Genomic DNA, 14825 nt, shown 5'->3' on the forward strand with positions numbered 1-14825 from the left:
CGCAGCAAATCCATGTGGGGGACTTCATTCCACACCACGGCGCGAGTCGCCGTCGTCGCGGTCAGAACCGTGGTGCTTCCCTGGAGACCAATGAACGGCACGGTTAGCATGCACCCAGCACGATTCCGTGAGCAAGACAAGTGCGTTGCTTCCTCGTCAAACTCCAGCACATCCCGCCCACAGCATATTACCGACCACCACAAAGCCAAAAAAAACAAACTGAATCTATAAATACGACACCTTCTACCATTTCTGGGCAAGAAGAAGTGCCTCTGTGTCTGTGTTCACGTGTTTCTCAGAATTGACCTGAATTCTCTGCGTTCTTTCCGGGGCCGCCAAAGCCAACACATCAGACGGGCTGGGCCGGTAGGCTTACACACCAACCTTAAGTTAAGCCCAGTCCATCGAGGAGGGCGTCCCGTCGTCAAGTTCACCCCTTCGCTTCCACCACCATCCATCCCACCAGACCACGCTAAACCCTATTCCTGCCTCCGCTCGCCGCCAGCCCGCCACCGCCGCGATGTCGTCGGAGCCCGCACCTGCGCCCGCACCCGCCTCTGCCTCCACGGAGGAGCTCGAGGCCGACCTCTCCACCGCGACCATCAGCAAGAAGCAGCTGAAGAAGGACGCGCGGAAGGCCGAGAAGGCCGGGAAGGCGTCGCAGCGCCAGCAGCAGCAGCAGCCGCAGGCGGAGGAGGCCGACCCCTTCGCGGCCAACTACGGAGATGTCCCCGTCGAGGAGATCCAGTCCAAGGTCATCTCCGGCCGGACCTGGACCGACATCGGCGACCTCGACGAGGCCGCCGCGGGCCGCTCCGTGCTCATCCGCGGCTCCGCGCAGACGCTGCGCCCCGTCAGCAAGAAGATGGCCTTCGTCGTGCTGCGCCAGAGCATGAGCACCGTGCAGTGCGTGCTCGTCGCCAGCGCCGACGCCGGGGTCAGCACGCAGATGGTGCGCTTCGCCACCTCCCTCAGTAAGGAGAGCATCGTCGACGTCGAGGGCGTCGTCACCCTCCCCAAGGAGCCCCTCAAGGCCACCACGCAGCAGGTCAGTCATCTGGGCCAGTTTGGTCGTTTCTCGTCATCGGTAACAACCAGCCAACCATCACGCGCATGGTTAGATGGTGGCTTTGTAACCTTCCTTATTTGATGATTCGAATTGTTGTCGCCTAATTCAGAATATCAAGCGCACGCTCGTTACAATTTCTGTTATAGTGTGCTTAGATGATCAATTGTTTGTGTGTTCGCTTTGACTGGCAGGTCGAGATCCAGGTTAGGAAGGTCTACTGCATCAATAGGGCGATCCCCACACTTCCAATCAACCTTGAGGACGCAGTCCGGAGTGAGGCAGAATTCGAGAAGGCTGAACAAGTACGTCCATTGCAAATTCTTTCATTTGCCTTCTTCCTCTTTGCAGGAGGCGCCCAGCTTTTGCTCTATGACTCTTATCGTTGCCATGGTTACAGAATGGGGAGAAGCTGGTACGTGTTCTCCAGGACACACGCTTGAACTATCGAGCTATCGATCTGCGGACACCTGCGAATCAAGCAATCTTCCGCATCCAATGCCATGTTGAGAACGTGAGTACTATCTGTCCTTGTTTGTACTGACCGACTGTTACATTTCATGCAGTAAGGCATGCTGCTGTAACAAATATAGCATGTTGTGTTATGTCTAGCACCATGTGTGTTGTTATTATTAAATAAAAGCAGGCCCTGTCGGCGTTCATTCTTTCATCTTGGTATCTCCATCTACCAGCTAAAGGCACCTTGCATGAAACTATATTTGACATGCAGCATTAGATATTGTTCATCAAAACTATGCTTATGTTCGTGACATTCATGTGGCATCTCATGCAGATAGAATTTATTATGTATTTCTGTAGCATGTAATGTTTATTTTCTTCTTTTGGTTCATATATGTAACTATTGCTGGATACACATGCAGAAATTCAGAGAATTTTTGTTCTCGGAGAATTTTATCGGGATCCACAGTCCAAAGTTGATTGGTGGATCAAGTGAAGGTGGTGCATCTGTATTCAAGCTGGAGTACAATGGCCAGCCTGCTTGTTTAGCACAATCTCCCCAATTATACAAGCAGATGAGCATCTGTGGTGGCTTTGGCCGCGTCTTTGAGGTTGGTCCCGTCTTTAGAGCAGAAAAGTCAAACACTCACAGGCATCTGTGTGAGTTTATTGGGTTGGATGCTGAGATGGAGATCAAGGAGCACTACTTTGAGGTAAGGAAGATTTGGAGGAAATAAGTCTTTATTTAGTTCATTTATTGAAGTGATGGTGACCAGGTACTGGTTTTTGTACACAGGTTTGTGATATCATAGATGGCTTATTTGTAGCAATATTCAAACACTTGAATGAAAATTGTCAGAAGGAACTTGAGACAATAAATAGGCAGTATCCATTTGAACCTCTGAAGGTAAAACATTACTCCTTATTGTCTTGTGTTGTTATATGTATGCTTTTGCTTAAGTTACTGTCTCAACTTCTTCTACTTTATACAGTACCTAGAGAAAACCTTGAAGCTGACGTACGAGGAAGGGATTAAAATGCTGAAGGTACTAGCTTGTACTCTTGTCTATTTCATCATTATGGTGACGTTCATTTGCATACAGTATGCTCTTTTGTGTTCTCACAGTGTGATTGATGTTAGAAATTTAATAGCCCCATATATTACTGGTGTTTTGATTGAGCTGCCCTAATTGAGATTCCTGTGAAACAAGAAACATACTGTTAATAGTTGTTTAGAGTGGTTATATGATCTTCAAATTACGAGTAATACTCCCTCCGTCCGGAAATACTTGTCATCAAGATGAATAAAAGGGGATGTATCTAGATGTATTTTAGTTCTAGATACACCCCTTTTTATCCATTTTGATGACAAGTATTTCCTGACGGAGGGAGTACTAAATACTGCAGTGGCGCAGCGCATATGAATTGGTGTTGTTATATTTTGCATGTTTTCTACCAATATGAACAAATGGTATCTACCAACTGGTACTTCCAGCTTGACCATTATCATGTTTTCTTGTTAGCTGAAAAACTGGTAGAAACTGGCAGTCTTTTCTGACATCACCAGCAGAATTTTCCTCTGTAGCTGAAAATAATAATTAGAGTACATCGTCAGTGGATGTGCTTGACATTTTGAAATGAGGGATTAATTTTCTTCGGAAATCAGGCCCGGTGAAAAGCTGGCGGTTACCATGAACTCACTTATGAGTTTAGTTGGACAAGATTTATGGATGACTTGTCTGTTTGGCAGGAAGCCGGAACTGAAATCGAGCCTATGGGTGACCTCAACACTGAAGCTGAGAAGAAACTTGGTCGGCTTGTTAAGGAGAAGTACGTAGATCTACTGCTTGTATGTAACCGTAACACTTAATTTCAATGAGCTAACTTTCTGTTATTTGTAGGTATGGCACAGAATTTTTCATCCTCTATCAGTATCCTTTGGCTGTGCGCCCTTTCTACACCATGCCTTGCTATGATGATCCAGCTTACAGCAACTCTTTTGATGTTTTCATTCGAGGTGAGTATTAAATTAATCATTACAACACTACCAAAGAAGTTGTTTGGCTTGTGATTCCAGTTGCATGGTTATGGCTTTCATGTTATTTTCATACATTTGAAGACCTATTTTTTCTTTGATTTCTAGTTGGTGCAAAATTGCAAAATGTTTGTTATTTCTATTTACGTATCTTCATTTTTTCTAGATACTGCCTATGAAGTGTTTTTATGTTCCTAGTCAGTGAGGAATTAAAGTTGCTTCCCATGTCCATATGTTACCGTTTCCTTTGTTTGCAACTAGCCACTTATACTTGAGGAAACAATTACAGGAAGTTGCTTATACCACCTCTCCTTTTTGTAAAATTAAATCATCTGGGTATGTTAAATATTACTGTCAGCATAGCAAAAACAAATCCATAAATACTCATTTCAAACAAAAAGTACTGATAAATATACAAAAAGGGAGCATTAATTAAGTTTACCTTTTTCAACTGTTGAGTTTCTTGTGGCATCATTTTTCCTAATTGGGTCATAAAAATTACTAGTATACTGGTACCCTAGTTCCTGAACATGTGCTTTCTGGAATTTTGCACAAAGCCCAATACACATCTAGGAATGAGCATATTACCCACATTCATTTGGTGGTTCTTGTTGGGATGATGTGTGCCACTTTAGTCCGTAACTACATTCTGATAAATGAGAATTAACCAAACAGGATACAAGTTTAAGAGAAAAATGTTTCAAAGTTATATCAAAATCGTGGAATCAGATGCATTTGGAATGGAAGTTGAAAGCTATAATGGCATACTTCGGAAACAGGAGGGGGTACCATGCAGATATATGGCAGAACTATTGAACTAGATGGGTAGAGCAGAGCCACTATTCTGCCTGACACTGTTTCTTATACATATTCTTTGATATCTAGACCCATAGAATGATAGGAGTGATGTTCTATTGTGGATGAGTTTTCCAGTCGGATGCAGAAAAAAGTTTCTCTGGGTTGACAAAATAAAAACAGTAGAATGTAGTGATTATTCCAACAGGTTGTGGTTATAGGGAGATGTTGTATGACAGTATAATGGCACATAAAGTATCTATATTAGGTCAGTTCTTTTGCCTCAGGTAAATAGTTTATACAATATGATGATGTCAACCTTTTCATGAACCTTGCTTTCAGCATTGATGATGTTCAGATGGCATGCTTTGTAAGAGGTTAGGGTTTTGAAAGAATAACTATATAGACATAGCCTGGATGAGAGAACCTTTGGGTGAGAAAGACTCATTCTTGCTTAAGCAATACGCGCTCACCTCCTATATTTATGACATGAGTTGGACTCTCCACTGATTCCTGACAAGTTTGTAGTCTAGGACATACAAACTTAAACAAACTGGTATATTGAAGCAAAGTTGTCCACTACTTCCCCTGATAGCTAACATCGTCCCAGCCTAGGTTTTGTGTTGGCTTGTTTCCTAGGTTCATCAAATAATTCAAGAAAAAAAGACATATTGGTATGTTGAAGCAAAAATCTCCCATCTATATGAATAAAGACCTTAAACAAACAGATTCTCTTTAAGGATTTTGCGTATGAAACTGTCTGCTATGTTCAGTATATTAGCACGAATGCTTGTTAGTTTTAATTCTGATTCTGACCAATTTTATTTGTATGACAGGTGAGGAAATTATTTCTGGAGCGCAAAGAATACATATGCCTGAACTTCTGAGGAAACGTGCAATCGAGTGTGGAATTGACGCGAGTACTATCGCATCGTACATTGAATCATTCAGGTTTGTTCTTGTCTCATTGTATGGCGGTGATGTTGTAATATTGCAGTATTTACTACTCCCTCCGTCCCATAATGTAAGACGTTTTTTGACACTAGTGTAGTGTCAAAAAACATCTTACTTTATGGGGCGGAGGGAGTACATCTGAATGCTTCAGTAATACATATATTTTCTTCACTTCGGTACTCAATTCCTCCCATGCTGACAATCACAGCTATGGTGCACCTCCTCATGGCGGTTTCGGGGTCGGCTTGGAGAGGGTGGTTATGCTGTTCTGCGCCCTCAACAACATCAGGAAGACATCTCTTTTCCCTCGTGACCCACAGAGGCTCGCGCCATAAGTTTCTTTGCTGGGTCGACAGCTCGCACCCATGGTTGTCATCATCTTCACCAATCTGCCAGTCAAGTACTGGAACAACCTAACGATGATGGGTGCAGCGCTGTTCATTACGTTTTGAGTTTATGGCGTGGCCAATGTGTAGCACCGTCAGTGTGTTGGAGCTTCTGTTAATACTCACAAAGCTACTTATGTTGATAACCAATCTCGAACAAAATGAAAATTAGTCTGCTTTTCCAAGTGGGTCTGCTAGCCGTGTTTTTGCCGTCATTTTCGTTATTTGTCTCTGTCAAACCTAGAGATGCAGGCGGACGTGTCGGCATCCATCTGAAGCCGAAAATGCACTAATCATTACTCTTTTAGACTGCCAAAACGTTTTACATTTGTTTACAGAGGGAGTATTACTTAAATTATCGTGCTAGGTATCATGCGGTGCATGCCTAGTCAAACCGCAATGTGGCCTTTCACGTGGATCCAGTTTATTTACGACAGCAAAAATAAGTGTGGCGTCAAAGAGTATTGTGACAACTCTTTGATAGCAGGGGGTATATTTTGAAGTGTGGCGTCAAGAGAATATTAAGACAAATCTTTGATAGAAGGGGGCATTTTGAGTGACATTTCTCCCAGTTGGAGGTACCATCGTATCCATCTCCGGTTAACATGGAGTTCTATGCGCCAAACCAAGTAGACACATTCGAAGTGGTGTAAGAGAAGTACACAACGAACTCCTAAAATAATAAAATTTACATTCAGATCTATAGATCACCTAATGAGGACTATAAGCATTGACGTGAACCGAAGGCACATCGCCGTCATCGCCCCTCCCTGTTATAGCAAACAATCAGAAAGTCTTTATATTAAGTCCTCACAGAATAGCGCACCAAAACAAACCTGAAGACATACGAAAGACGAACCGAGAACCGAGACGATGGATATGGTTACCTTCGATATGATCACAAATATTACATACGCATATTTATTTGAGGTGATTTCTTATAAAAGTTATGCAATAATTTGTTTATGCTACACGGAACAAAAATACTTCACCTCCTTTTGTTTTATGCATAATTGCAGAACTACTGGACACTTGTACAATCCACATATGAAGATAAGGGAAAATGAGATGTTTAGGTGATGTTCAAGAAGTTCTCTCACGTCAATTTTAGCACAAGACGATAGGGTCCAAGTCTCTCATGTTCTGGACTCAGATTCGGACTGCACAGACATACCTGACTCGAAACGCCAATATCTCTATCATCCGGACTCCGAATTGGGTGATTTTTTGTGTTGAAAAGTAGATTCCGTGCACTTTCCAACCCAATTGGATTCACTTTCAAATTCGTCTGGAGCGTGGAGATAGTGGCGAGATAATTTGATGCTACAGTAGAATCCGAGTCAAACTACAAGTCCAAATGTGTTGCATCACCTCCACTTGGGCCCATGAGCCTTGTATGAGCTAGGGTTAGTTTAGCGTGCCTTGGGACGTTCTCCCACCTCCTTGGCCGCCAACCCTTGCTCCTATACAAGTAGGTCAATCTAGTAGCTTTTTCCTTGGGTTTATTAGATTAAAAGTTCGCCATAGCTGCAACTTCGCGTACTTCGTTTGTATTCAACGACCAGACCAAGATGTCACAAAACCTCACCTTGATCAATAAAACTTTCATCTTATATTCATAATATCCAGATTGCAATCTCAGTTTCTTGCTTGTTCTTCGTTTGCTTGCAGGAGATAGACCCGTGTGGTCAGGTTGATCGTGCTCCGGCGTGCTCAATAACCTCTCGGAGTTAGTTTAGTGATTGCTAAGGCGCGATGTCCTCGCACATTCGTAGTCGGGTCGTCAAAGTCTACTCCTCCGAAACAATAATCACCTTCTCATCGAAAGACGAGACACCTTAGCCTCTATCAAGTGGTATCAGAGGACACACCTTCACCACCACGAGAGGTGCAATAACACACACAAGCACACGGTCAGGTTATCTCTTTACCGTCATTTGAGGGTAGATTTAATCCTGCTATTTATCTAGCTTGGGAGCAGAAGTAGAACAAGTTTTTAGTCACCATGTTTTTTCTGAACTTGAGAGAGTAGGAGCTGCCACTAGAGCATTTACTAGTTTTGCTTCTGTTTGGTGGAGTGTGCATTGTAAGAAAAATAATGATAACCAACCCACAACTTGGAAATATTTGAAAGTTGTAACGAGACAACACTTTTTCCTCCTTACGATCGTCATGAATTGCTTCGCAAATTGGAACAATTAAAACAAGGCAGTGACACTGTTCATGCTTACTATCAAGAGTTCAAATCTTATATGCATCATTGTGACATGGAAGAATCTGAGGATGATACAATGAATAGATTTTTTGGTGGTTTGAACCATGATATTCGCGCAAGATTTCAGTATATTCCTCATTGCATTACTGATATGTATGTTCGCGCTTGTACTTTTGAGAGACAAATACATGAGGATGCATTGGGTGACTACAACAACTACTATTTCAGTTGATGCTCACCACCACTGGTTGGTTCCTTCACCGTTGCACCTACTAGAGCAACCACACCACAAATTGTGAGGGCGACATCATCTCAAGTGTATGGTACATTGTCATCGTCTGTACCTACATCAGCTACGTCTTTGCGACAAGGTAACAGTAAATGTATTGATGATATAACTTCACATGAGAATGATGCATGCCTAATTAACTTGAATACATCATGTGTTGAGTTATCTGTTGATTTGAGCACACCACCTATTTTAGAGAATCGTGTTACTGTCGTGAATGCATCATGTGATCAAACAACCGAAATACCAACAATTTTGAGTGCACCCATTGAGTTAACTATTGATCCAAAAGAACCATGTGAATGAGTGGATAAATCAGATTTGGATCAAATACATTTGAAAATAATTGTGCCAATGTTTAATCATTTTGATATGACCTCTAATTTTGGTGACGATTCTGTGTCAAATGACTTATTGCATGTTTGCTTATTTAAGCATGTTGTAGCATGTAAATTTGATACAAGTAAGGTTTATTCACTAATGTTGGGATGATTTAATGATGAACATTGTCAATCTTGTGATATGTGGAGGAAATATACCCTAGAGGCAATAATAAAGTTGTTTTTACATTTCCTTATTCATGATAAAGGTTTATTATTCATGCTAGAATTGTATTGATCAGAAACTTACATGTGTGAATACATCAACAAACACCGTGTCCCTAGTAAATCTCTACTAGACTAACTCGTTGATCAAAGATGGTTAAGGTTTCCTAACCATGGACATGTGTTGTCATTTGATAATGGGATCACATCATTAGGAGAATGATGTGATGGATAAGACCCATCCGTTAGCTTAGCATAATGATCATTCAATTTTATTGCTATTGCTTTCTTCATGTCAAATACATATTCCTTCGACTATACACTGGTACAGCGAGGTGCTATACAAACAGTTTTTAACCCCTTTCCGCGACGGCACTTGGAACCGTCGCCAAGTGAGTGTGGGCGATAGGGGGTCCTTCCCACACGACCCAGAAACCGTCGGGGACACGGAGCCTTGATGCAAAGAGTTGCCCCTATATAACCGTTTCCGATGTCTCGCATATTCGAAACGCTTCATCCTTGCTACTCATTTGTGCTCGCATTGCCATCATAGTCGGAGTTTTGTGGTTTTACCTAAAACCAGGCAGATTCCAGGCCCAGGAGTTTTCTAGGCATGTACCAAACTGGCTCTACGTTTATGATGCCTGGCACATCACAAACAGTTCATGATTATAAACCGCGTATGATAGGTAGACATTCACACACATTTAGTTTTCCCACACCATATGTGATAGTGTCGACATCACACACGCTTTGCAAACAGCAACTATGTGCATTGTTACACACGTTTCCACTCCGTGAACCATGTCGGATTATGATGTATATCGCACACGCTGTGCTTTATTAACCGTGTGTGCCGTAATGACCTGCACACCGTAAAATTGTACCCAATTTAAACTTGAAAGTAGGCTAGCTTTATTCATATCCATCAGGTTCAAACAACCAATGCATTATTCAATTCACATGTACATATGTTTAAGAATTACATAAGCACCAAATAAAGAATGATGAACCAGGGTTCTATACTTGTACTATTACAAATGGTAAAGAAAGAGGCGACAGACATTCTGGTTGCTGAACAAGGTGAAGCGGAATGGCCCTATTATGCTTTCTTGGATGCAGAAGGCACGCACGACTCTAGTCCAACCCCTTGTGATGGCCGCCAGCCAATCATGTAGTTTGAGAGGTAATCTTGAGTAAATTGCTTCAGGATCCACTGCAAAGGGAAAAAGTTTCAGACATTGTCATCTAACACAACTCATTACGGGCAGTAAAAAGAAGGCTACAGGGTTCTTACTTACCATCCTGCAGTTCACTGTTGTCTTGCATAAAGTGTAAACATATAGTTTGATTGACATCTTTTGACCCATTTTAATAACAATCTTTATTAGTTTCCCTACTTGATGCTGGTTCATGAATATCTCATTGCCCCATACGCAGAAAGGGTCGAAGTGTGGATCTTTGGCAATGACATGTGTACCTAAAAGCACCAAGTTAAGAAGCTAAACAACAATTGCAAAATGATGTAGTACAACACTCCCTCCATCCCATTATATAAGATTTTATACACGTATTTATATCTAGACATCATCAGAACATTAAGGTAACACGAACATTAAGGTAACACCCTTCCTTGTTACCATGTAGCCTGGGATTGCATATTTAGTGATTAAGTACAATGCATGTTGCTATGTAGCCTCAGATATATTAAATATAACACTAGTTAACCTATTGATAAATGGGTTACTGATATATTCAGTGAAATGTCCGATTCAACGATTAATCCCTTATCAACCCCTAGGCTATATGGTACCAGCTAACGAGATCCTGAATAGTGAGTACATATAAGCAATGTGATGAAACTAACCTTGATGGAAAAAACAACACTGTTCTCAATATTGTCCTGTATGAGTACATATAAAGGCATGTTAAGCACAACAAGCTAAACATCAACCAAATATATCCATGGTAGACAACATAATCTACAAATGATAGCTTCAGTGTGCAGGCTTAAGCACGCTAGTTAAGCAAAACAAGAAGTGAAAAGGTGTGTTAACTGCATCACACATAACATTTATAAACAAGCAAATAGTCATTCAAACCGGTATTGTGTAGGTCTAAAGTACACTAGTTATTGTTTAAAAAATGAAAAGGCATGTTAACTGCAATATCCTTAATAGCAACCAAATATCGTAATTCATAGTGGTATTGTTGAAACTGTTATTGATGAAATTGAATTGCACGGCAAATAGTTGCACATATACACTAATTGTTTTAGTCCTTTAACTTTTAAAGGATCGGCTAGAGATGGCCTTATGCCTTGTTTATTTCAGTTCTTCACAATGTGATGCTCTATATGTGCAACTACTTGCCGTGCAATTTTTGGCCGTTTCTAGTCGATCCCCTAAACTTAATATTGTAAACTTCAATTTGATCAAGTTCAAAGCCGGTTCAACCGAAAGTAGCATGCATTCAAACATAAACATAGATAGTTTTGCATAACCAAACACAAAACATAAATTTAAACTAAGCTAAACTACTATCAGTCGAAGTAGAGGTCGAGCCAATCCTTTCTCGTCAGGTACGGTGTGACACGAGCCGGGTCCGGGCCGGTGCCATCATTGGGGTCGTTGGGGAAGGCACTCCTCCACTCGTCGACATCGATCTCCTCGTCCTCGCCGCCCACTGATATGTCCATTCTGCATAATGCTTTTATATCGATATTTATTGCAATATGGGCTATTACTACACATTATGTCACAATACTTATGCCTTTTCTCTCTTATTTTACAAGGTATTACATGAAGAGGGGGAATGCCGGCAGCTGGATTCTGGGCTGGAAAAGGAGCAAATATTAGAGACCTATTCTGCACAACTCCAAAAGTCCTGAATCTCCACGAAAGTCAGTTTTGGAATATATTAAAAATATTGCGCGAAGAATGCACCAGAGGGGGGCCTCCCACTGTTAATGAGGGTGGGGGCGCGCCCTATCCCCCTGGGTGCGCGCCCCTACCTCGTGGGCCACCTGGAAGCCCCCGATGCCCATCTTCTGGTATAAGGTGTCTTTTGCCTTGGAAAAAATCATAAGGAAGCTTTCGGGACGAAGCGCTGCCATCTCGAGGCAGAACCTTGGCGGAACCAATCGAGGGCTCCGGAGGAGTTGTTCTGCCGGGGAAACATCCCTCAGGGAGGGGGAAATCGTCACCATCGTCATCATCATCGATCCTCTCATCGAGAGGGGGTCAATCTCCATCAACATCTTCACCAGCACCATCCCCTCTCAAACCCTAATTCATCTCTTGTATCCGATCTTTGTCTCAAAACCTCAGATTGGTACCTGTGGGTTGCTAGTAGTGTTGATTACTCCTTGTAGTTGATGCTAGTTGGTTTATTCGGTGGAAGATCATATGTTCAGATCCTTTATACATATTAATACCCCTATGATCATGAACATGAATATGATTTGTGAGTAGTTACGTTTGTTCCTAAGGACATGGTAGAAGTCTTGTTATAAGTAGTCATGTGAATTTGGTATTCGTTCGATATTTTGATGAGGTGTATGTTGTCTCTCCTCTAGTGGTGTTATGTGAACGTCGACTACATGCCACTTCACCATTGTTTGGGCCTAGAGGAAGGCATTGGTAAGTAATAAGTAGATGATGGGTTGCTAGAGTGACAAAAGCTTAAACCCTAGTTTATGCGTCGCTTCGTAAGGGGCTGATTTGGATCCATATGATTCATGCTATGTTAGGTTTACCTTAATTCTTCTTTCGTAGTTGCTGATGCTTGCGAGAGGGGTTAATCATAAGTGGGATGCTTGTCCAAGGAAGGGCAGTACCCAAGCACCGGTCCATCCACATATCAAATTATCAAAGTAACGAACGCGAATCATATGAGCATGATGAAAACTAGCTTGATGATAATTCCCATGTGTCCTCGGGAGCGCTTTCCTTTATATAAGAGTTTGTCTAGGCTTTTCCTTTGCTACAAAAAGGATTGGTCCACCTTGCTGCACCTTGTTTACTTTTGTTACTTGTTACCCGTTACAAATTACCTTATCACAAAACTATTTGTTACCGATAATTTCAGTGCTTGCAGAGAATACCTTACTGAAAACCGCTTGTCATTTCCCTCTGCTCCTTGTTGGGTTCGACACTCTTACTTATCAAAAGGACTATGATAGATACCATATACTTGTGGGTCATCAAGACTCTTTTTGGCGCCGTTTCCGAGGAGTGAAGCGCCTTTGGTAGGTGGAATTTGGTATGGAAAAATTTATATAGTGTGCTGAAATTTACTGTCACTTGTTACTATGGAAAATAATCCTTTGAGGGGCTTGTTCGGGGTATTTTCACCCCGACCAGTAGAGTAAAGAGTTTCTCCTCAACCTACTGAACCTACAGAAAATGTTTACTTTGAAATGCCTTAGGGTATGATAGAGAAACTGCTAGCTAATCCCTTTACAGGAGATGGAACATTACATCCCGATATGCACCTAATCTATGTGGATGAAGTTTGTGGATTATTTAAGCTTGCAGGTATGCCGAGGATGTTATCAAGAAGAAGGTATTCCCTTTATGTTTGAAGGGAAAGGCATTGACATGGTTTAGGCTATATTATGATATTGGATCATGGAACTACAACCGATTGAAACTGGAATTTCATTAGAAGTTTTATCCTATGCATCTAGTTCATCATGATCGCAATTATATATATAATTTTTGGCCTCGCGAAGGAGAAAGTATCGCTCAAGCTTGGGGGAGGCTTAAGTCAATGTTATATTCATGCCCCAATCATGAGCTCTCAAGAGAAATTATTATTCAAAAAATTTATGCTCGGCTTTCTCTTAATAATCGCTCCATGCTCGATACTTCTTGCACTGGTTCTTTTGTGATGAAGACTATTGAATTTAGATGGGATTTATTGAAAAGAATTAAACGCAACTCTAAGATTTGGAACTCGGGGAAGGTAATGAGTCAGGTATAACACCTAAGTTTGATTGTGTTAAATATTTTATGGATACCGAAGCTTTTCATGAATTTAGCACTAAATATGGACTTGACTCTGAGATAGTAGCTTCTTTCTACGAATCATTTGCTACTCATGTTGATCTCCCTAAGGAGAAGTGGTTTAAATATCATCCTCCCATTGAAGTAAAAGTAGTAGAACCTATTAAAGTTGAAGAAAAGACTATCACTTATAATGTTGATCCTATTGTTCCTACCGCTTATATTGAGAAACAACCTTTCCCTGTTAGAATAAAGGATCATGCTAAAGCTTCAACTATGGTTCGTAAGAGTAATGCTAGAACACCTACACCCCCTGAGCAAATTAAAGTTGAACCTATTATTGCTATGGTTAAAGATCTCTTGGTCAATAATATTGATGGGCATGTTATTTACTTATGTGATGAAGCTGCTAGAATTGCTAGACCTGATACTAAAGGTAAACATAGACCTGTTGTTGGCATGCCTGTTGTTTCTGTTAAAATAGGAGATCATTGTTATCATGAATTATGTGATATGGGTGCTAGTGCGAGCGCAATACCTCATTCCTTATACAAATAAATTATGCATGATATTGCACCTGCTGAAATAGAAGATATTGATGTTACTATTAATCTTGCCAATAGAGATACTATTTCACCAGTCGGGATTGTTAGAGATGATGAAGTCTTGTGTGGCAAAATTAAACATCCTACTGATTTTCTTGTTCTTGGTTCCCCACAAGATGACTTTTGTCCCATTATATTTGGTAGACCCTTCTTGAACACTGTTAATGCTAAGATAGATTGTGAAAAGGATATCGTTACTGTTGGTTTAGGGGATATGTCTCATGATTTTAATTTTGCTAAATTCTGTAGTCAACACCATGATAAAGAATTGCCCAGTAAAGATGAAATTATTGATCTTGCTTCTGTTGCCGTGCCTCCTAATTATCCTTTAGAACAATATTTGCTAGACCATGGAAATGATATGTTTATGAATGAAAGAAGGGAAATAGATGAAGTATTCTTTAAATAGGGACCTATTTTGAAACACAACTTGCATGTTGAAATCCTAGGGGATCCTCCTCCACCCA

General features: G+C 41.2%; 1 protein-coding gene across 1 annotated transcript; it reads left to right on the forward strand.

Moving 5' to 3' along the window:
- Positions 1-444: 444 nt before the first annotated feature.
- Positions 445-5883, forward strand: LOC119308591 (aspartate--tRNA ligase 2, cytoplasmic-like). Its single transcript, XM_037584719.1, has 10 exons — positions 445-1048; positions 1261-1371; positions 1467-1580; positions 1948-2238; positions 2322-2432; positions 2518-2571; positions 3276-3355; positions 3427-3542; positions 5192-5306; positions 5518-5883. Exons 1-10 carry the CDS (start codon positions 521-523, stop codon positions 5642-5644), a joined length of 1647 nt encoding a protein of 548 aa, XP_037440616.1. The 5' UTR covers positions 445-520; the 3' UTR covers positions 5645-5883.
- The last annotated feature ends 8942 nt before the right edge of the window (positions 5884-14825 follow it).

This window comes from Triticum dicoccoides, chromosome 5B (assembly GCF_002162155.2).
Source record: "Triticum dicoccoides isolate Atlit2015 ecotype Zavitan chromosome 5B, WEW_v2.0, whole genome shotgun sequence".
Taxonomy (NCBI): Eukaryota; Viridiplantae; Streptophyta; class Magnoliopsida; order Poales; family Poaceae; genus Triticum; species Triticum dicoccoides.